Source organism: Talpa europaea, assembly GCF_964194135.1.
Source record: "Talpa europaea genome assembly, chromosome: 4".
In the NCBI taxonomy this organism is placed as follows: domain Eukaryota; kingdom Metazoa; phylum Chordata; class Mammalia; order Eulipotyphla; family Talpidae; genus Talpa; species Talpa europaea.
This window is the reverse complement of record NC_140070.1, coordinates 35,930,820-35,954,951: the sequence shown is the minus strand read 5'-3', so window position 1 is coordinate 35,954,951 and position 24,132 is coordinate 35,930,820. Positions and strand designations below refer to the sequence as shown.

At 40.2% G+C, this 24,132-nt stretch overlaps 1 protein-coding gene across 6 annotated transcripts in view; it reads left to right on the top strand.

The window, feature by feature from the left end:
* The window catches only part of UNC5D (unc-5 netrin receptor D), a gene marked incomplete at its 5' end in the record, with an annotated part of 505,865 nt that overhangs the window by 421,547 nt on the left and 60,186 nt on the right, over positions 1-24,132 (top strand). For 2 of the 6 annotated variants that reach the window (XM_084231869.1, XM_084231867.1), the window contains 3 exons: positions 3,337-3,369; positions 19,301-19,447; positions 23,042-23,419. In XM_084231869.1, the coding sequence (XP_084087995.1) occupies positions 3,337-3,369; positions 19,301-19,447; positions 23,042-23,419 (558 nt within the window). Of the gene's footprint in view, positions 1-3,336; positions 3,370-18,570; positions 18,586-19,300; positions 19,487-23,041; positions 23,420-24,132 lie in introns of all 6 variants that reach the window. The other 4 variants (XM_084231870.1, XM_084231866.1, XM_084231865.1 and 1 more) reach the window with 3 other exon arrangements.

Genomic DNA, 24,132 nt, shown 5'->3' with positions numbered 1-24,132 from the left:
ATACCTCAATCAAGAGCTCTGGAGTGGTGCCCAGCATAGGTATATTCTTTTAAAACTCCTCAGGGGAGTCTAATCTGTAGCCAACATTAAGAACCAGGGTCATACTGGATCAATTTTGTAAGGGACCATTCACACAGTGTCAGAAGTAAAATGGAAAGTGAAGAGGACTTGGTTGCCCAAGGCCAAATGGATGTGTGACCCAGAGACTTGTGAGAAAATGATCCTGCCAACAGAATGGAAGAACATGGAGTGTAGGTGAGCATTCTTTGCAAAAGATAGTGAGGGTCGTGATCGCCCTTTCTCTTGTGAATGTTAGAAAAAGCTCTGATCAGACATTTCAAGCTGGGGATATGCTCTGATAGCTGTTCGTTTTTAGGATACTGGTTTTACCCAAAGGCCAATTTTGATGCTGATTCCAGGACACTTAATCTTTCTTCATCTCCATGAGAGGATTCACACTGACACACAAGATGTGCTGGGCTCAGCACAGCATCCTGTGGTGGAGCAGTGGACCCTGGAGTAGCATTTACTCTGCATTTAGGAAATTGTTTCAATCAGGTTTGTGTGGAATCCTGTGAGTGTTACTGTGTAGATTTATAGTGGGTGAGAGCTGAGGACCAAAGAGGTCTTCCAGTCCTTGCCCTTCTTTTTCCATTACCAGGAAGCTGAAGTTTTGACCTTTGCCCTTGGTCTCATAAAGCAGAGACCAGGAATGGACATGAGTTTAAGTCACATTCAAGTACCTTGAAATTCACTAGACTTTCTAATTTGGATTTGTGACATGTCTGCAAGCAATTGCACAAAGTCTTTCTTTTACTCTAAAGAAGTATTATGATCATTTTCATATCATGTCAAAATTATAATATTGATTAGCTACCACTTATTGATGCTGAGCATGTGCTAGCCCTTCCCCACATGGCTTCACCTTTATCATCTGATTCTCAGTTCTAGTCTTCAAGGCTGTCATTTTTGCCCATTTTACTGTGGAGAACACTGAGGTCACCCTAATAGGATGAAACCTCTTAATATCTAAATCCATCTCTAACCTTGAGAGGAGGCAATAATCCCATGGTGCCCAACCACCCACACAGATGACACTGGGAAGCCCGACATGCCCTCCTCTTTGTCTCGAGACTTTCGCTCCATTCATTCTTCAGAACTGTACACACTATAACTACCACCCTGAGATTTTCATTGCCTGGCTGTATTAGATTTATTTTTCAGGAGAGAAGTTATATCTCACCTGTTTTTAATGGATTTTCATTTTGCTACCCGGCGTAATCTTCATTCCTGTGCTTTAAAGGAAGAAAATGCTGTTCAGCTCAGCCGGCACTCCAAGCAGCTGTTCTGCATGTCTCTCTGTGTAGCTGTAGCAATGCATCACTTTCAGATGTCTTAGCCTAGCCTTGGCCTGCCAGCATTGTTGTGCCCATGCCAGACACTTTCAGATAGCATGCCATAAGCAAAAACTCAAGTTAAAATGACTTTAGTGGATTTAACCTAATTCTTCTGTGCATTAGCATCTGGACTTTGGGAAGTGCCACCTGCTCTCAGGGAAGCTCGTGGCACTGATTCTCTACCATAAGGAGAATCCAAGTGTCTGTTTTAAGAAAACTGTAAAAATCAGAATATGACTGTATCAACTTGAACAAATTATAATCTTTTATGAGGATTGTTCACTTTAAGATTTGCCAGAAATTACCCTTTGCCAGTTAACATTCCCCTTGTATTGAAAAAAGATGATAGCCCATTTGCCAGGGTGTGATTGACACAAAATAAATCAGGTGGTAAGGCACACAGGAGCTGAATTTAAAGCATACTGCAAGGGCTTTCTGTCAAAGTCAGTTCAAGTTCAGGAATGGGTTCAGGTCAGAGATAGACCCTGCTATATTCCTAGTACATCCTGGACTATCTACTTGCGAGGGGTAACAGTGTAGGCAGTCAGATAATATATAGGATGTTCCCAAATGTGTGCTGGGCTAGATTTGATTGAGTTAAAAACAATCCAAATGACAGTGTCTCACCCCTGCTGCCTCGCCCCCAGGCAGAGGGAGAAGAGAGCTGCACACCAACCTTTCAGGGCCCCCCCCCCACCCTTGTCCTCTGACACTGTTCCGTCTGTACCTGACAAGGGCTAAGAGGGATGCAGCACCACATGATTTGTCTGGACCCTTAACATGGTGTCTTCGGGTGTCTGATTTATACTGGATTGGGGCTGAGGCAGGGGAGTGGGGAATAGAGGGACTTAGTGTACAATGAAGTAGGACACAGGTGACAAGTCTTGTAGCGATTTGCAAGATATTTGGTGATGCGGTAGGGGAGGGCAGATGGAGGGCAATGGAAGAATTGATAAAAAAAAAAAAAGCCCACCTGACTCCTATGACTCTGCTTGCCTGAGGATCTTTTCTATTTCTCTACCTCCTCTGACCACTGCATTGCTAAATACTATGATTATAAAATGACACCTCACACTGTATAATTTCATTCATATGTGTGTGGTACATAAAAAAGCAAAACAAATGAGCTACATGCAACTAAAATTCTTAAACTATAAGACTATAGTGTTCTCAGAAGGGAAGGGGACAGGAGATAGGTAAGTGAGGTAAAAGGTGTCCATTGTGTGGTGAAGGGTGGAGCTAGACTTTTAAAGGTGAATTAAATGTAGAATATACACACATACAGTGCTTTATAACAATGCACTCCTGAAACATATGTTCTAATGCAGTGTTACTTCAATACAAAATGAAATACAACCTTAAATTAAGTGATAATTTTTCATTAAGAGCAGTCAGATACATTTTAACAGATAATAGATTTGTGAAACAAAATAATGATAATACCAACCTCCAACACACAATACAGCCCCCATACTCAATAAGAATGGATTTACCATTTGGAATAGTTTGGAACTTTTACTGAGATCATGAGAACTGGAAACCAATGCAGGATCCCTTTAAATATTTATTCAGGAGTTCATTTTTCTATCCTATATAGTGAAATAGCATCTCTTACCTGTGCAGTCTTCTGGCTGTAGATATATAAAAAGGCACGCTATAGGCTCACTGCTCCCAGCATGCTGATACGAATCTAGCAAATGCAACAGAAGCTCTGGGAAGCCTGAGGGAAAAGGAAAAGGGGGGGGAGTGAAAATATTCAAGAGAAAATATTTCAAGAGGAAAAAACATTAGCATGAAAAGGAAGACTATGGACTATGTAGTCCATATCGCCTGAGAAAACGTTTCCTTTACAGAGGTAGACATGAAGTGATGTAGGAAATATATCTGCTCCATGTAAATTTATTAAATGCAACTTTTTTTTTCTCTTTCTTTCTTTTAGATAAAAAACCTCTTCATGAGATAAAACCCCAAAGTAAGTTATTTTTCCTCTTGTGCCTATCATTTACTCTCATATTTGCTGCCTTACTGTTGTATTTGTTTAGGAGCTGAACAGCATTGAAGTTTCTTTGAAAGACCCAGGCTGTTTGGGGGCTCTCCTCATTGGGTTTGGAGTCACATATCAGATTTAAATCCAAACGACATATGCACACCCCTCCATTCCCTCTGAGTAAAAGTAAATCTATCTTCTTGATTTTGCCTGCCTAAAGGTCCATTTCTCTACAAAAATCGAGGATTCTTCTGAGGAGATTTATAGTGTTAAAATTAATAAATATTTGTCAGTACCTGCATGCGTGTGAGCAGCCTTGGGCAGAGCCCGACTCCATGCTAAGAGGAGGAGGAGGGACGCTTGAGATGCAAACCGTGGTAACTGGGTAGGTTAGGAATGAGCGTTCCCCACTGAGCTGCATTGCGGACTGAAAATGTTGGCATCTTTCTGGCTTGAGATATCTCTACACAGCCTTGCTTTCTGGGGAGGCCTTGACATAATCCCTCTGCATCCGGTAGTTGTGCGGAAAGGGGCGGTTTTAATGGCTGGCAGCTCAGCTTTGGCCACTGTGGTTGTCAACCTTGGCTGAACTTTAGAGTCACCTAAAAGCCTTTTGAAAATCTCAATTCCCAGACCAGTGAAATCAGAATGGGGTGGGGGGTGGGGGTGAGGTTAGAATCCAGACAGCCCTAATTTAAAGCTTTTTAAAAATACCAGATTTATCAAAGTATATCATGCATCATCTTTTATTAACTTACATATAATACAGTTGGATGAGTTTTCACCAATACTGTCTTGAAACCATCTCCACAGTCTAGATAAAATATTTGCATCACCCTGAAACATTCCTACAGGGATCCCTATTTTTAAAACTTCTCAAGTAATTCCAATGTTCAACTTGTATCAAAAACCAGTGTCTGAGAAAAATGTTTCTCCAAAGGTGGATCAAAGACCACAAACCTCAGGATCTTGGGATGGGGGTGCTTATAAAATATTCCCCATCTCAGAATCCCTGGCAGGGGAAGGACTCCAGAAAACCTGCATTTTAGTATGTTCCCCTATTGAACAATTAGCTGTGAACTTAATGTAGTTTATATGCACATATTGATTCTCAATGAGGCACACCTGAAACTTATGTGATGTTATAATGCAATGTTACTTCAATTAAAAAGATATGTCCCCCAAATGATTCTCAAGCACTCAGAAATATGTAAATCGTGTAAGGGAAACATTGAGATAGAAAGTGCCAGCAATTGCAACTCTAAGCAGTAAGAGGTTTGGACAGCTGCCTGGCTGGTTTTGTTTGTAAAACTTGTGGGAAATGCCCCTTGTCTGTGTCTTCCATTTTAGTATCAAATGAATGGCTTTTGATCTTTTAAATCCTCGGGTATTACAACTCATATCTTGGGAGAGGTCACAGTTCTTGTTAGCCACCTTCTTTGAAAAAATTAAGACCTTGTGAGGAAAGAGATAGCGTGGGAGAAAAGAGACATAAGAGAAAAAGCCAGTATATGTATTATGTGCAGACTTGCTTCAGACAAGCATGAGATAAAAAATATCTTTACTTACAGTCCGAGAACTTTGCACAACAAAAAGCAAACTTTATGAGCAGCAACAAAATGAATCAGTGGTACTTAGATAACAGAGCTAAACTAAGAAATCCCTCTGTTACCTAAGTAACCTACTTGCTTTTGAATTCATAAGAATAACATACTTGCTTTTGAATTCATAAGATGGACAGTGGGGATGCCTGGGTGTGCATGTGTGTGTGTGTGTATGTGGGAATGTTGATACAGTTGAGTCACTGAGTATTTGCTTTGTGCCTGAGTCAAGATATCAGGGTGATGGGTGACTTAAGTAGATGCTCAGCCTCCTCCTAGTCACAGACACCGTGCTGTTTCTGGGGTGGCCAATGGAAGAGTTACTAAGAAATGCCGGTGTGTTTTTTAAAAATTAATTTCACGCTTAGTTTGTGAGTCCTATGCCATTCTAATTTGGTTACATCTGTACTTCCAGCCGTAAACCCCACAGTAGCTATTGCTAGTCCTCAGGGACTCCTGAATTAGTTTTTGCTTGGGGTTCTCGCTCCTGAACACCATGCTTAATTGCTGGATACTGCAACGGAATCGCTTAAACTGTTTTAATTTGTGATTTCCTAAAAATAAAACCCTAACAGAATCAATGTGATTGCAAAAGGCTCCCAGAGGAATCCGATCGGGATTCTGTAAGCTGCATGGTTAGGAGTGCATTATACAAAAGCAGGCGGTGGTTGCTCAGTGAAAGAGGGGCTTAGTTTAAGACTACATGAATCATCACTGATGCAAAATCAAAGTCAATTATGAAGATAATTGAGAAACAACCTGTTCCTATATATAGTTGTACACATGATCCTCTGCAAGGCCTGGTGATGGAAAGCATCGCCGCGTGCCTCACTCGCTGTCCTTTGTGAGCAGGTGGGACACGGAGCCAGCTCCGAGTTTCAGGGAGGTGTCACAGAAAGTGAAGCCTTAAGATATCTGTTGGCAAATCATAATGACAAACTGGGGAAAATATGTGCGCTGCATAGCTCATGAAAGCACTTATTGTAAATGAGATAATTTAATCAATTACGTTTCCTAATGTACTAAACCGAATGTTTCATTTTCTGCTTCTGCACATCTTAAATTATCTTCAGGTGCTTTATGAGATTTAATCATAGTTAATAGAAACTTCATTACCATCAAATGTGCTTTCAATAAATGTTGTGTAACAATGTCAGGAGGTGCAGTAAAATATAGTAGGTTCTGAATGGCAAACACGCACCCCCAGAGTCAGACTGGAAAATGGTTACATTCAGACAATGAGATTACCTGGAGGCTTGGAGCTAAGGCTCTCCGAGAGGTGAGGAGCTTCTGAGGAGGGGCTAGGTCAGCCAGTTCACCTTGAGGGTAAAAGGATTTAGCTTCCTCCTAGAAAGTAACTCAGAATTGCATATTCTCTCTCCTTCCTACATAGCATCTTTGTACTCAACAGAGATGAATGCTAAGTGTCAGTCCAGTTAATTGTCCCAGACTCCCAGATAGCTGACTCTAGAACTTTCATTACCAGTTGAATATCTTCCAATAACCTTAATCTCAACTTTTTCAAAATCAAATTCATCCTTATCTTCCCCGTTCTTAATCCAGTCTCACATTTTCTTTAGTTCATTGAATACTATACCATTGATTTGATTTTCTGGGTCTGAAATCTGGGCAACCTCCTTGATCTCTTTATCTTCTTCCTCTATTCTCTTGCTCAACATGAACAAATCATTTCAATCTGATATTCTAGCACCTAGATAAATGTCAAGTTCATCAGCTTCTCTCCATCTTCATGTTACTTATACCCATCCCTCTATTCATCCAACAGCTATTTAATGAGTCCTTACCAAATGTCCGGAAGTGTTTTAGGTGGTGGAACACTAAGTGAAACAGATAGACCTCTAAGGTAACAAAAATTATAGGTTTCTGTGAGGGGAGATGGAATTGAAGAATCCAAAAAATGTACAGTGCTCAGTGCCCTGGAGCTGGTGATAATTGAGAAAATAAATAGAGCAAGGTAAAGGGCTCAGGCAGAGTTGGAAGGAGCACTTCTTTTTTATGTAAGGTGTTCAATGAAGCTCTCTATTAAAGTGATGCTTAAGAAGAGACCCAAAGAAAAACAAGGAAACAAATATTCTGAACATCTGTGGGATAGTAATCTAGGCAGAGGGAACAGCAGGATGCCATGGCTGGGAGGGTGGGAGCTTCCTTAATGTCTCTGAGGTATAGCAAGGCAGTCAGCCTATCTGCAGGAGAGTAGCAACGGCAAGGGCCATACTAGCTGTAGTCAGAAATTGAAGTGAAGGGGGACACTGCCAAGTCTACTACAGGCCTTTATAGGGATTTTGACTTTGGAAAGCATGGGAGCCATTGAATTTTTTGTTCATAGTGACCTAATATTCACATGGTCTAATAAATTCAAACATAAATTCTACCTGTAAACATACAGGTAGCCAGAACACAAGCATAGAATCTTGTTACAATGATCCACTGTGACTATATATGACAATCTAGGCTATAACAACACATAGACTATTATAATAAGCTAGATTTGTGATGATTGTGGCTTGAGCCAAGTAGATAGCATTACAAATGATGAAAATAGGCCCTATTCTGGTTATCTTTTGAAGGCAGAGTCAAAAGGATTTGCTAATGGCTTGGGTATAGAGTATGAAAAGAAAACTTTTAGCAATGATTCTATAATTTTGGCTTTGCAATTAGAAGAATGGACTTGCTTTTGCTGATATGGGAGAAGTTTGGAAAGCAAATCTAGAGGAAAATTCAAGAATTCAGTATTACAAATGTTAAATTTGAGATACTTATTAAATATCTAACTAGAGGGGTTAAGTAGGCTGTTGAATATATGTGAATGGAGGCCAGTGGAGGGTTCTGACTGATGACAAATCTGCAGTTTGTCAGTGTCCAGAAAATATGTAAAGTCATTAGAGTGGAATGAGCTCACCAGATAGGCATAAATAGAGAAGAGATCTGAAGTTTGAACTTTGAAGGACATCAGCCTTTAAACATATGGGAGGCCAGAGATCACTACAGAGGAGATAGAAATGTATCATTTCCAGGGAAAAACCAAAAGAAAGGAAAATGATGTCTCCGAAGAGAAGTGTCAACATTCAGTCCATCTTCCTTCCTAATTGCATCCCTCTATCCAGTTACCCAACATAAATTTATCTGCTCTTTGTAAAACATAAATTTTGGCCACATAACCTCTCTGATTAAACCTCTTTAATAGCTTGCCATTATTTTTAAGATAAAGTCCAAGGTGCTTAATATGTATAGGTTCTGGTCTCATTTTTCTTTTCTTAAACTTACCAGCTTCTCTTTAGATATCAGCTTAATAATTACATATTTTTCTTAACACTGTCTCACCACTGTATATTCTTTTTTTTTTTAAGATTTATTTTATACAAGAAATGGGGTACAGGTCAGAAGCGTGGGGGGGGGGGTGAGAGAATTCACCAGAGCCAGAGTGGGGAGCAGAACAGGCAGACTGAGCGAAAACACTGCTGAGGGGAGCAGCAGGCGAGGCAGGAGAGGTCTGCCGCATCTTGTGGGGTTCTCCCCCACTGGCGGGGAATCGAACCGGCGCTGCAGAGGCTGTGGACAGCTTCGCAGTGCGGTGCTCAACCACTGTGCCACCGGGGAGGCCCCACTGTATATTCTTCAGCCAAACAAAACTTCTTCCTTTTCTAAATAGTCTATGCCCATTTTCCCATTTTGGCATATAGTGTCTTACATATTCTGTTAGTTCTGCCTGAAAGCGCTCTTCCTTCCCCTAATCCTTAATCTTTCATTCTTCTCAGTAAGGTGTCACTTCTATAAGGCTTCTGCTACTCATCCCCCAAATCTGGGTTATGTCATTTACTCTCGTGTAATAAGGCCAAACATCAAGCTATTTTCCTATTTCTGTATTGCCATTGCCTTTATACTGCCTGGACTCCTTCCCTGGCAGACATAATTCCTGTCAGCTGATAGGCAGTATTGAGCTTGTTCATCATTACGCCTGTAGCATTCACCATTGTGCAAGGTATGCATTAGATGTTCAACAAATATTTGCTTAGCGTGGTCTTAAATCATCCTGCTAACACCTCATGGGCTTTTGATAAGGCAAAAATAAGGAATTTCTTTCTATATCTTCATTTTTATTCACATAGATTTATATTGTACAGTTATTCCATATAGCCTTAGCTCAGTGACATGCAGAAGAAAAGTAAGAAATATTTCTTCCCAACAACTTCAGCACAAGATCGATGATGACAGATAATTTGAGCAAAGAGAAAAAGGAAACAATGAACACCAATTATGTGAAAGCGACAAGGTTAAAACCCAAAATATAGGCTTGTAAGAATGATTTCCATCAATGAAGGGCCTGAATGTGTCCTCCTAGTATGAAAACTAGGTTGATTTTTCTCCTCACCAACATACAGTCCATTCTACTTCTTTTCCAAGAACATACTGGCTTCACCCATAATGAGTAATATGGAATGTGGAAATAGTTGGGAGGTTTTTTGATCTTCACAGGCTTAGGGAACTCCCCAGTGAGATGTACACTGGCAACTTAGAGATTTTTTTTCAAACTGGGTAGACTTGAATGATGCCTTAAACCACCCCCGCCTCAATAGATTTGTCTGTCTTTGTGCCATATCTTTAAATTCTCAACAGACTCCCAGGATTTTTCCAAGCTAACATTATTAGAGTTCTGGCACCAGAGTTGATCTAGCCATGCTTTAAAACATCTTTTTTTTTTCTTTTTTGCGCATCATTTTCCTCATCTCCTGCTGATTATTTTCAATTACATAAATACAGCACTTCCCACAAATTGCATGACTTGCTTTGTCCTTCATTCCCTACTGTGAATCAATTCATCCCATATATATGTGTAACATTAGCAATTTTCTTCACCCTGCAATTTCTTATTTAATTTGTATCCCATCATCAGTGCACCCCTTCTCTTACTACCATTTCAGTAACATCATTGAATCTTCCCTTAATGGACATAACAGGGTTTTGTTCATTAAATATTACCTCAGAACAAAGAATAGGTGATAGACCAGTATGTTCTTCAGCATCAGAATAACCCAGGGTACTTCTTAAGGATGTGAATTTACAGATTGTGTCTCACTATCTGTTTGTGTATTCAAAGTTTATAGAGCCAATATCTTCAGCTTTCAAAATAGAGAAATAAAGTGAAGTTGTTTTCTCAGGGACCAGAGTTCAAATCCTGTTCTTTTCTATTCCATCTCCCATTTTCACTTTTTCTTTATGTCTGATAGGAATAAATCTAATTCTTTTGCAGACCAAAGGTAGCATCCCTGACACAGAGAACCCTTGGTTATATTTGATTTTCAGGGGTGGCGCAGGGGTCAAAGTCTCAGTGCTGTCACCAGCCACTGCGGATACCCAGCCAGGGAGGTGACCCACATGGCACAGTAGACCTCTCCTGTCTCACCTGCTCCTCCCCTCAGCAGTGCATTTCAGTAGATCTGCCTGTTTTGCTCCCCACTCTGTCTCTGGTGAATCCTCTCACCCCTCAGCACCTCTGCCCTACACTGTGGTTCTTGTATGCATACAAGAGCTAGAGTACAGGCCAGAGTTGTGGGGGGTGAGAGTATTCACCAGAGATAGAGTGGGGAACATAACAGGCAGACTGACTGAAATACACTGCTGAGGGGAGCAGCGGGTGAGACAGGAGAGATCTGCTTCACCATGTGGTTTCTCCCCGGCTGACCGGGGATCAAACTTGTGCTGCAGAGGCTGCAGATTGCTTTATAGTGTGGTGCTTAACACCCTGCACCACCAGGGAGGCCAATCTTAAAAAAAAAAAAAAATTGATTTTCATGAACAATGAACACACTTTTAGTCTGAGTATTCCCAAATACTGCATAGGAACCATTTATACCAAAATTATTCATTGTTGATCTAAAATTCAAATGAAACTGCAACACTTATTAGCTAAATCTAGCAACTTTACTTAAAAGAAGGAATAAAACATGTCTGAATGTGCACTATCAAGAAAATATTTCACAAAATAGATAACCTTTATTGTCACTCTTAGATGAATGGTTAGAATTGAAACAGCTATTGAAGTGGAGAGCCTTTCAGTAGGGGAAAAAAAGTCCAGGGAATCTGAGCCAGAAAAGTTCTGCTTAAGTACAAAATCTACTTGAAAAAAAGTGAATAATTGGATTTGGCCACAGAAAGTGTTCATATAGTGAAAAGTAAGAGGAAGCAGTTGATAAATGGGATGGGGCTGAGAACACGGTATTCTTGAACCAATGATGAATCTGGTCATAGTGGACTCAACACACACAGAGAGGCACTGAATGGATTGGAGTGGGAGTACCAGAGCTGTGTTTAAAGATAATAATCCAGGATGAAACCATTCAGAGTGATCAAAGACTGACCTCATGGGTACTAGATAGAATGGAATGTAGAATATGGGTGTCAACTGGGGTATCTTCTGTTGAAACTGAGGAGAAGCACTGGAGATACCTTGAAGATGATGGGGTGAGTGGCTTGGGAGGAGGAGGTCAATGGATACAATGAAAGATGATACTAGATTTCAAACCTGGTGGCTGGTGGTGTCATTACTAAAAAAGCAGAATTCAAAAGGAGAAAATATGTAAGATCAGAATGAAGACAAATTTGAGGTGTTAGCACAACATGCAGTGGTTTTGTCCTGCAAGCAGGAAGGGAATATGGGATGAGGTCTTTAGACAGTAGATAAGGCAGGAGATCTTGATTTGAGACCGTTGGGCATCAAGGGAGAGTTAAGTTAGCGCTGTCCTTGTGTGAGTGATTATCCAATTAGATGAGCAGAGAGAAAGGAGTAAGAGAAAGTTCAGCCAAATGGACTGAACTGTAAAGCCCATTTATAAAACTAGGAGAATGAGGGGTGTTACTAAACAATAAGATAGGAGCTGATAGAAAAATCAAATCTAAGGGAACTCTTCCCCCCAAAAGGTGAATTGGCTATTCTTGTGTTTTGCTGCAGCACAGTGGGAAAGAATAAGACAAAGGACACTACTGTTGATGCAGTGATTACAAAACTCCTTCAAGAGCGATCAGTGCTTTGAGCAAAAGATAGAAGGGTAAGAGAATGATCAAATGATAAAGAAATAGTGGATTAATTAAATAATATACAGCCTGTCAATATACTAGGCAGAGTAAAAAGACAAGAAGTAGGTCTGTAGGTTCTGATAAGGAAAGCTTTACAAGATTTACATATTAAAAAAACACAAGCAAAGGAAAATACAATGATGCCTTTAAGGTAAAGAGAAAAAAATGCAGGACATTTATTTTTTTTGGAACAGTCTCAAAAATGCTATTGAATGAGTGGTCACTTTTGAAGAAGCATTAAATGAAAAATATTTTCTCTTTGTATTGCATAACTTTTTATATGTCCTAAAACCTTTTCTCATCTAATATGAGTATTCTAATCATTCATTCATCTTAATGGACATAGAAGCTAACTGGTTAGGGAAATTATGGAACATATATTAAGCAATGTTTACTGTTAAAAAGTGCTTTATGTTCTTTTAAACAAAGATCGGAGAATTCAGTGGATATAAAGAAGACTGCATCTCTGAGAAACTGATTGGAGAACTAGTTGGGAAGGATGTGGGCAGAGACGATTGGGGCATGAGAATATGTGTATATAGGCAGAGGGTAGACTCATGTGTAGAGGAAAAGTTTGAAGATGCAAGATCAAGAGAGAATAATGAGCCCTTGCCTCTATGGAGACAGGGGGGAGCTGCATCAGCTGGCCTGACACAGAAGAGGAACAGGGAAAAGGAAAGGAAAAATGTGTGAAGGAGCAGGGGAATTTTGAGCTGTACGCTCACATAGGATGGTCTCCATTTTTTTTTCAACTAGAAAGAGAAGCAGGTGAGAAGTAGAGGTATTAAAGAAACAAAGTTCAGAGTAAATGCTTTGATGAACAATATTAAGTGGTCATAGGATATGAATGAAAAAATTATTCTACTCTAAGAAGGCACAGGTGAGGTTATCAGGTTTTGCTGAGAACAGCTAGTGCAGTTGGTAATTTCCTCCAGCACAGCAAGTTACCTGGGTACAGGTGCACAGAGAGAAGTGAGGCAGCAACACCTTGTGATGGTTATGCAGCTCAGGAACAAAGAGAGATGAGTGTTCAAACCTTGGTTTTGCCATTTTCTGGTTAAGTTTCTTATTTATCTGAACCTACGTCATCATCTATAAAAGGAAATACACACGTCATAGAATTGGGCATGAGGTGAGATTGAGAATGCAGTCACATCTCTAGTTCTCAGAGGAGCAAGCACAAGCTTAGTGCTGGGCTCCTGGGTCACCGTTGTTATTATGAGGAAGTTGGGCAGTGTGATCAGGGAGAGAGCCAGACCTCCTAAGACTGAATCCCAGCTCAGCTACTTAGCCAATCTGTAGGCTTTCAGCATTGCAAGTAATTTCCTTACCTCAGTTTACACATCTCAATGGGGAAATTTTTAAGATTTATTTATTTATTTATACAAGCACTGGGAACAGTCAGAAGCATGAGAGGGTGAGAGAATTCACCAAAGCCAGAGCAGGGAACAGAACAGGCAGACTGACGATACACTGCTGAGGGGAGCAACGGGCGGAAGGAGAGATCTGCATGCCATGTGGGACCCTCACCCGGCGGCCAGGGATCAAACCAGAGCTGCAGAGGCTGCAGGCAGCTTCACAACCCAGCGCTCAACCACTGCGCCACTGGGGAGGCCCTCAATGGGGAAATTTTTACAAGGTTTTGGGGAGAATTATAATGAGTTCATAAGCATAAGATGCTAAAGCTGCATCTGGCTTAGAGTAAATGCTACTTAAGAATGTGCTGTTGTCACTGATTATAACAATGAAGCCAACCCCACCCCCCATGCTACAGTAATAAGGTTAATGAGGATGGGAAATTGGAAAAGCTAAGATACAGATTGGTCAAGGGGTTATGAGATCCCAAGCAACGCAAATATAATTGAAATTGCTGCAACTATGGTTGATCATAGCAGACAATTTCAAAGCTATTTTCTGAAGTGTTAAAGTAAGTTGTTTCTCGATGGCAGCAAGTATAAACAACTAACAATAACTTGTCATGTTTCAGGCTGCAATAAAATATTTTGGTATATTACTCTATTTTCAGCACTACCCATGCAGGGGAAGGATGAAAGGGGGCTAAGGTGGCTAAGGTGGTTGCCTGGTCTTTTATGGGACTCCAGCACAGTAGCCGACTGATTAGTTTTTCCTCTCAGCCTTCTCATCGTGAATTTTCGTGGGTATTTTTTTAGTAAATCACTCTCATATAGGACAATTTGCTTTTTTCCCCCTTGAAATGGGAGCAGTGTTCATTCTACAATATCTAATAGGACATAAAACAGAATATCATATTTGGAAAAGCATTGTAACATGCCTTCCCTAATTCTGTGAGCTATCTAATCCTGTGAAATAGATTCAAATCTGATAAAGTCTTAACATAGGCATTGAGTTAAATTTTTATTAACAGGTGGCACCAGTGTCTTTCAGATGGGAGTCATGTAGACAAAGAAAAGCTAAGGAAGAACCCTGTTAGTCTTTTGAGGATAGTGTTTGTTATAAATGACTAGGTGTGATTACAATTCATGAAGCCATCGAACTTCGTAATACCCGTTCCTTGAACTATGAAGTTCGAAGGAGCTTTGAAAGGTCATTCAGCTTTCTCATCAGTTTTGACCGAAAAATAACTGCAGACTATTGTAAAGTCGTGATGTTTTTTAGGGACTTTTTGAAAGGAGATTTTACAATCTCCCGTAGAAATATAGCATAGGTTTTTTAACAACCCTCATTGTAGAAAAGGTCATTTTAATATCTAGCCAGAGTCCCAATTGCTATAATAAAAGGCCACATCCTCCTTTTCAATTCTTTAGAGATGGTCAAGAGTTGGTTACTAGCATCACCATAAATGAAACACCTCATCCAGCACCTACTAGGGGTCTGTTCTCTTCTTCCTGCATTAAATATACGAAGGCACTAGACAGCTCTCTCCTCTCCAGGCTAAAGGAACCCATAAACACTTTCTCTCCAGGGTCCTGCTTTTCAAATCTGTACAGCCTTTCTCTGCAGTTTGTCCACACTCTTTCCAGCTGTGCACATATTCCTCAGTTTGACTCATTTGGAACACATGAGATTTCTTAGTTCTTTTCTTTTTTCCTTAACCCATAGATTGTATACAATTTTTTTCTACCACATACTGGGTTCTACCAAACTTTTCCTGAAGATTTTATGACTCTTGGATAAAATAAAATAGGGATGAATTAATAGGAAAGATATTAATAACATTGATATGTAAAACTTTGCTTATGAAACCAAAAATCAGAGAAAAGTATAAATCCTGTGTCCAGAAAGCAAGCAGAACTTCCTGATCAGTTACAGGGTTCAATGCTTTTGTTCAAAATCACTTCAAGCAAACAAACCAGTAACACGTGTATGTATGTTATGTATGTATAAATGTAAGTGAAAAGAATGTCCTTGCAATAGGGCTTTTAAAATCAGCCTCACAATGCAATTGCTTTAATACCTCAGTTTGAGGCCAGGCAAGTAATCAGTAAATAGTTACACCAATGATTTGTACATTTCTGGGGGAAATTAGAGAGACTTTACTATTTTGGAAGCATTTAGAGCAGTTGCGGAGATTGCATTGGCATTCAGATAATTAACAGTAAAAAGAATGATCCAAAAATGACTTCCAGGAACAAAAAGTGATGTGAGAGTTTTAAGACTATAGGTGGCTAGAATGGCCAAGACAGTCACTTGATTGGCGGAGGACCTTGAGCTGGCTCCTCTCCAATGTGCAGATAGAGATAGACAAGACCTAGAGACTAGTGTAAGGAGTGGATGCCAGTGACTTTTGCAAAAGGTACTGGGACTTCCTCTGGAAATTAATGACAAGTGAATTTGGGGAGTACAGCAATGCACCAAAGGAGACTATGACAGGCATACATAGAGAGAGCTGTAAAAGCCTAGAACTACCGCAACTATGTCGCCCCACGGGTGCTGCCGTTCCCCTTGTAAGGTGTGGTAGTGGCTTCTAATGTTCTTCTGACAAGACTTGAGTTGTCTTTATGTACTTGAACACACACTCACCCCTGTTGTGAGGATTCTGGGGTACCCCCATGTCAAGTGCTCACAAACACACATCTCCTCAGCTCTATCGACCCCTGCCTGAAACCAAAGAAGAAACTATGGAACTAAACGTTTTCTGAGATTGGCTCTAAAAACATCTAAGAAAGAGACTCCATTACAACATTTTTAACACAGAAATCTTTACAGGGAAAACCACCTTACTTTCCTAAAATGGAAGTTTAGAAATGAGGTATGAGAAAAAAGAATGAGATGATAAATTAAAAGGTAGAGAAAAGAGCAAAAATTAAAAGAAGCATAGTGACCCAACTTTAGTAAAATTTGAGGTGTGAGTAAAGGTGTCTCATTGAATCTCTTGAGATATATACAGGTAGCTCTGAATACGTATGTCTACCTCTGTAGCTACACCTGAAAATGCCAGGATCTTACTGCCTTGTCTATTGCTTTTTAGAAAAACAAAAACAACCAAGAATATGAACTAAGTATTAATTCATCCATATGTCCTCATTCCCAAATTCTCAACAAATCTTTGTTGAATTAATGAAATCATTAGATCCTGAATTTTCAAAATCTAGGAAAAAACTGTTGTAAAAATATATACCATGGTTGCCTTTATGTAGGGGACCACTGATTTGTCTTTTAGATCAGACCATCTGATCAGCGTGATCCTTGTAAGGATGTTGTACTGCCTTACAATGGAGATCTCTCTATCCTATCACCAAAGTCCCTATACCCATTAAAAATATCTACAAGCCAGTACTTCATTCTCTTGACTTAATAGAAATCCTGAAAATCTTCCTGGGTAAAGGAAACACACTGAGCCATAGTAAAAATTTAAACTTCAGTCTGAAGGCATATATAGAGGGCTTTCCCAAAAATAGCATTTGTATTTGGCAGGAGAATGAACATTCTGGCTGTGAGTGTGTAAATGGAAAGGGCTAGATGGGAATCCACTCCTTTTCCCTGCTACTCAGTTTTGCCTCAGCATGTTCATGTTCACTGATGTCCATTTTCAGAAATATTTTTGTTCTGGACCTCCCTTTGTTAGTGCTTGGGAAGTCTGAAAGGTGTCTCTCTCTCTACTTTGCCAATTCAGCAACAGAGCAGCTGCATTCAGTACTCTGCCAGGCTGTTTCTCTGTATGTGCTCAGTTGCTGAGCAGGTGTGTTCTCCCCAGATACACCTTTGAGGATGATAGTATCATTAGTCAGCAGTGCCCAAGGAACTGGAGACAAGGGGGAAAGGCTAATTGGTTTCAATCCAAAGTTCTGTATTGCTCCTGGTAGCCTGGCTTGCTGCATCTGTGTCCTCTCTCCACTTGGTGTATTATTATTTCCTCCAAGGAACTTAATTGAGGGAGGGTGAGAGCATAAAGGGGATGACAGGTTGACACTGAAACTTTGGGTTGGTGTCGTGTCAGTCAGAACACTCATGGCTCTGGGTGGTCAGAGAAGACCACCATAGATGGTCCCTCCCTCTCCCATCTGGACCATCATGAAGGTGGAAATGAAGCCTAAGTCTCAACACCTTGTAGACTGCTGTGCTTATTAAAAGTGTCTGATAATCCTCTGACCTTTTAGAAACTTAGACGGTTGTGTTCTCCCTTGAGAATTATTTTTATGTGTTTACTGCCCAATTACTGAACTGGTTCTGCTTGATTTCCTCATTCACTCTTTAATTTGGTAACACTTTATTTTACAGCCCACTAACTTCATTGAAAATAAATTCACTTTACTTGTATGATTAGCATTACTCACTTGATAACATAAGTACCATATCAGGATATGGGAAATGCCTAGTAAGTGCCATACAATTACAAGGCATATATACAATGCATTTATTTTACCTTCTAAACCCAACACAGGATGACAGAGTACAGATCTCCCTAGGCTTTGATGGGGTTACTTCCCAATCAGCCCATCATAGGTTGAAAACTATCCTAAATTGAAAATGTCCTTAATACACTAATCCTACCAGATATCATCTTAGCCTAACCCACCTTAGACATGCTCAGAACAGTTACTTTAACCTACAGCTGGGCAAGCTCATCTAACAAGCCCTTTTCATAGTAAAGTCTTAAATAAGGAATTTATCAAATAGTGTGATTGAAATAAAAAAGTCCAAATGCTAAATTCTACTATCACTTATGGAACATGGTAAAGTTGAAACGCCACAAGTAGGGGGCCATCTAATTACTTTTGAATCTTTTACCACATAATCTGTAAGGGGATTAATTAGCTGAGTCAAGACTTGCCACCTTTCTTTTCCAAAAACTTCCAAGGATTATATTGCCTTTAAGATTATGTAGTTTGGGATAAATCTCATGCTGAATTGTAGTGTCCACTGTAAGTCTCTTCAGGAATGAACCATATCTAATGTATATCTAGCAAATGAGTTGGAAAGCATCTGCAACATACCTCGGGGGAATGGGATATACCCACATTCTAAATTCAAACTAACGCTCTTATTTTTGCTTTGCCCATGCATTCAATAGGATGGAGTAGGAGAGGTATGGGAGAAACAGCATGTGACCTCTTAGAGACCAGCCCTCTTCCACCAAAACAAATAAAGACAAAAAATGCATTAGAGTCTAGTATTGAATTGATGCTGGAATACATTTTCCATATAAGAGCGAGCACCTAGGACCAAGACCTCTATATATCACAACAAAAAATCCTCATAATGATTGTCTCTATCCTAAACTGTTATTGTCAGTGCCCTCTTAAACTGAATCATGTATGACCAAAAAAGTCCATATTTGTGAGTTCTGGTCTTCTCTCTCTCTTGCCCATAGACCATGTGTTACCTTCTCTAGACAGCTCTCTGTGAATGCATGTGCACCAGGTCATAAACATGCAGAGCAGTTCACCCATAGTTATCATTGTATGTGGATCTCATGTCATCCCTCAAAAATAAACTTTGCAGGTAAAATGACTTTCTAAAAGAAGTAAATTAAGGGGTTGTCTATTTCTTTATAACAAGTATATTCTTTACATGGTAAACTACCTTAATGCAGTTAAATATTTAATTAGCATCCCTTTGATTTATCAAGGTATTTTAGAAACCTGATTATTATGTGAAAGGGAATGCAACTTGTGTCTATCTATGGGTCATATCCTCTGTGCAGTAGCTCCAAAAATCCAATAGCATTTCATTTTCTCTCAGGGTGGTTCTTTGCCTCCATCCCCATGTTGGCCATTTAGGATTTCTCTTGTGTCTTTCAGGCATTGAGAATGCCAGCGACATTGCTCTGTACTCGGGCTTGGGTGCTGCTGTCGTGGCCGTGGCGGTCCTGGTCATTGGCGTCACCCTGTATAGACGGAGCCAGAGCGACTATGGCGTGGACGTGATTGACTCTTCTGCATTGACAGGTGGCTTCCAGACCTTCAACTTCAAAACAGTCCGTCCAGGTCAGCGGCGTAGTTTCCCCCAATACCTCGTCCTCAGGCCATAGCCTACTCTCACACAGGACCCCAGTTCTCATTGGTCTTGTGTGAAGGTAGCTCTTGGCTCTGGGAGCCGCTGCCAAATTTTATTCAACATCAGGAAAGCAGCATCAGTGGAGTGGTCTGCTTAAATCCTTGACTTTGAGGACAAATGGATCTCAACTTATCACCTTATCATTTTAAGTAAAGCATTTTCATTTTTGATGTGTAGTAAGCTTAACAAGGATTTTATCTCAGATTATACAACTTTCTCCTTTAACAAGCCTGCTTTGTTGATGTATTTCATTTAGTTCTCTAAAATACTGATTATTCAAGGCTGAGAACCAACTACTATACCACAACCTCCCAGGCATATTTACTACACTATTTATTAGGTAGAATTATTTTTGTTACTTCTATTTTAAATAAGTAAAAGGACTTCAGAGGATATATGATGAGTCAGATAGTCAAGGGAAAAATGAAATTCCCAGCCTAAATGACTCTCAGCTGTTGCCAAGTCAAAGCAATCTTTTGTAGTGGGGGAAAGAAAATCTATCATGTCAAACTATAGCAATACTCATTTTCAAAACAGTCATTTAATTCTCTTATATGAACCAAGTCTATTCCCGATTGTGAGATAGTGATGAGGCATACAAGGCTCTTTTAGAAAAAAATGAAACTGTCTCTCTAAGGAGGATAAAGTTTTCTACCTTGACCCTCATCATCAATACCATCACCTTTATTTCTGTTTGTTGCGTGTAAGTTGCACCTGTAACACCAGATAAGAAGTCATCACACTGCTTGGCAGAGACAGGTCCTGGAAACTCAAACACACTAGAAACTGGGAGATGCCTGCGTGATAAAATATTTTGTTGTTTGTCACTCACTTTTGGGCATCAAAGTGGCAGGTCTGAGTCTACTCAGTCTCAGGGACACTTCTCAATTTGGGTATATAGATTAGTATACAGGATTTCATTAGAAATAAACTTAATGAAGGAAATAGAGTAGCATGAGAGGTGCATGCATAAATCCACAGACAGATCCATTTCAGTCCAAAATTAGTCCATTCTTCTCAGTCTTAAAATTTTAGCTATATAATGAGGTTACTGTCATCCACCTCAAAGAATTCTTGTGAGGATGATATTACCTAGAATAACATAGTTATCAGCCCTTGCTATAGGATGCTGCTCAGTGCAGTGAATATTATTCTAGAAGCTGGTTGTTTCCTCCTCCTTGGCATAGGTACAATGTGTTCCATAGAGCAGCAGGTAAGAGGGTGAGTCCCTCGCCCAAACATTTGTGGAATGCTGACTTGCAAAAATTAAAGGCATCTTTTGCTTATGGGATTTTTAGAGCTTACTTGTATTATGAAACTCAAAGAGAAGACTGTGTAGTCTTTTCAAATTTATTTTCCTGTTTAATTTTTGAATGTGTTAACCAAGGACATAAGCAAAAATCTTTATTAAGATGCTCCTCTATTGGGCCTCCCTGGTGGCGTAGCTGTTGAGCGCTGGGTTGCGAGGCTTCCTGTAGCCTCTGCAGCGCCAATTCAATCCCCAGCTGCTCCCTGGCCACCGGAGGAGGGTCCCGCATGGCGCGCAGACCTTTCCTGCCGCCCGCTGCTCCCCTCAGCAGTGTACTTCGGTCCTTCTGCCTGCTCCCCGCTCTGGTGAATTCTCTCACCCTCCTGCGCTTCTGACTGTACCCAGTGCTTGTATAAATAAATAAATTAATTTAAAAAAAAGGAATAAGAGGAAAAAATAGCTAAATTAAAAAAAAAAGATGTTCCTCTATTATGACACCTCATATTGAAGGAGATCTGGTTTTTCACTTCCACTATCTTAGAGACATCTATCCCTTCTTCAGCAAATATAGTCAGTGTCCCAGGAAGGTTTTACAGTGATACTTGTAAGTAGAATGCCATCCTTAGTGTAGATCAGGGACTTAAAAGGATTTCTAAGGAGAAACCTGGGAAAACAGGTAATTGACCCTAATCAGACTTGAATCAAGTCGGCACCAACTTTCTGCAATTTTGACTCTATCACACGTTCCTACTTTTATGCTTTCTTGGACTCACAAAAGCTAGGAACATCTTTCGAGTGTAGTCAAAAATTAAATGTGAGAAGGTGAAGGCTTGAGACAAAATAACCATGAAACCAGATTTAAGATTTTTCAGATCTCAGTATAAATTGTTCAAACTCTTTTTAGACATCAGCTAGTTCTTGAGTCCCACTTTTTACTTGAGAAGGCCATGGCCAAGAGCAAATTCGGTACCTGTAAAACTCAGTGCAGTTCCATTAAAAGCACAACCCCCTGATTGTGCTCATGCCTTGGCACAAGAGCCTCACACATGGAAAAATGCTATCATCAAGGAGTCTCTCTGGCCACAAGGTTATTTCATCTCATTCTGAACTCTATGCTTTTGGATTCTTAGAATGTTAGAACGAGAGGTGGAAAAGTCAGGGTTATAGGTTCCCTGCCCGTTTTGCTACAAAATTATGAAAATAGAAAAATACAGGCTAATAGGACCTAGAATTGCAAGACTTTCAGACATATCATACTTTAAACATTTTTGTCAAGCCCCAAAGGAAAATTGTTTTATATGGTTTGAGTTTCAATTTGAGATGTCACATTGATGGACTGATATGGGTGGGAGGTTTGGGATTCAGGGTTATTTTGTTATTTACTAATAAATGAGATTACTTCATCACAAGAAAATATCACAGCATTTCTTTTTAATATTTGGCTTGGAAAAAATTGGTAAGCGCCAACAGATGAGAAAGTCCAATTTCTCATGATTTTGTAAATATTTTTTTAAAATTCATTTTAAGATGGAAAGGAAGCAGTTCTCCGTGGCTTCCTACATAGAATCTGAGTCTCTCATCATCCCTTGTGGGGCCTCCTCCCCTCGCAGAGTGACATATGCGTTATTAGCGCAAATTGGCTGCTCAGACAGGGAGCGATTCATAAAGCCCCTGACCCTTTTGCTCTGAGGACAAATTATTTCCTCCCCCGGCTCCAAAACCTGCCCAGAATTCCACGTGATGTGCTGGCACTGACACAGCTCCCATTATAAACGGCACTACCTAGTCACCACGCTGTGTCATCTCTTGCCATTTAGAATGAACAGATGTTATTTTTGCTCCAAAATGGATTGAAAAACATCTTTTTTTTTTTTAAAGCTTCCCTTTGCCAGTTAAAGTAATCACATAAACGTAATACCTGAGTTAGTTGCCTGACAGAGTGCCAGAAATACTTGTTTTGAAAAGGTAGCGTGCAAGGAACTCTGGGAAGCAAATGATTTGAGTCAACCACTTTCAGAGAAATGACAATAAAAGGCAGAGCTCCCCGTTCCAAGGCTCTAGTCACTGGTGACCAGCCCGTTGGGGCTGTCCCAGAAACTCTGGTGGCCTGCACGGCTTGTTCTGTCATGAGCAGCTGGCAAGTACACAGGAGGGGCTGCACAGAGTAGAGGCAGATGAAGAGAGAGTAACTGTGATGACTTAGTTTCTGAATGACAGATCAGTATTCTTTTACCAGGTAACTCCCTGCTCTTGAATCCCTCCATGCAACCAGACCTGACAGTGAGCCGAACATACAGCGGGCCCATCTGCCTCCAGGATCCCCTGGACAAAGAACTCATGACAGAATCCTCGCTCTTTAACCCTTTGTCGGACATCAAAGTCAAAGTCCAGAGCTCCTTCATGGTTTCCCTCGGAGTGTCTGAAAGAGCTGAGTTCCATGGCAAGAATCATTCCGGGACTTTCCCCCATGGAAACAACCGCAGCTTTAGTACAATGCACCCCAGAAATAAAACACCCTACATCCAAAACCTCTCATCACTCCCCACAAGGACAGAACTGAGAACGACAGGTGTCTTTGGCCATTTAGGAGGACGCTTAGTAATGCCAAATACAGGTGGGTGGTGTGTGTTGGTGTATTTTCCAGCCTTTGTTCAAACCTTTTGTATTTATACAATTGCATCTGCCAGTCTTTCATAAGATGTTTACCATCCCCTGTCAGAGCAAAATACCAGACCCATCAGCCCTTGATTTACAAAACAAAGTAAACCAGGACCAATACTGGTTAGATTTTGCAGTCTTCATCTCAGTATGGACTGAATACTGACTGCATTTAATGCTGGGTTAGAGTTGACAGCCATGTTTGTTCAGAAGGCTTGGGTAGTCCCCAGAGTCAAGCCCCTTTGAGATATATTTTCTAAAATATGATCAGAAAGCCCTGTTAGTGTTCTTTACCATGACCAGAAAATACCATGTTTATAGCCAAGTATGGTTTATGTGCTGGTATGTAATTTAGTAAAATGATACCCAATCAGATTTCCTCAGTTACTGCAAAAATAAATACTGTCAGTGTCCTTAGACCTTGCTATAATGTTACTTTATGATGAGCAATGGAAAGGTTTACTATGACATTACTCTGGAATTCAAACTTCAGTTCCGGAGCTATAACATAAATCCAATTAGTTCCCCAGTATGTCCCCCATTGGTTGGAAGGGAGCTTTATTTGATGTTTTGACAAGGATACATAAGGATGTACAGCCCAGATACCTTTTAAGATGACATTCTATCTGTGGATTAGTCTTCACAATTGCCATCTGAGACTGAACTGGA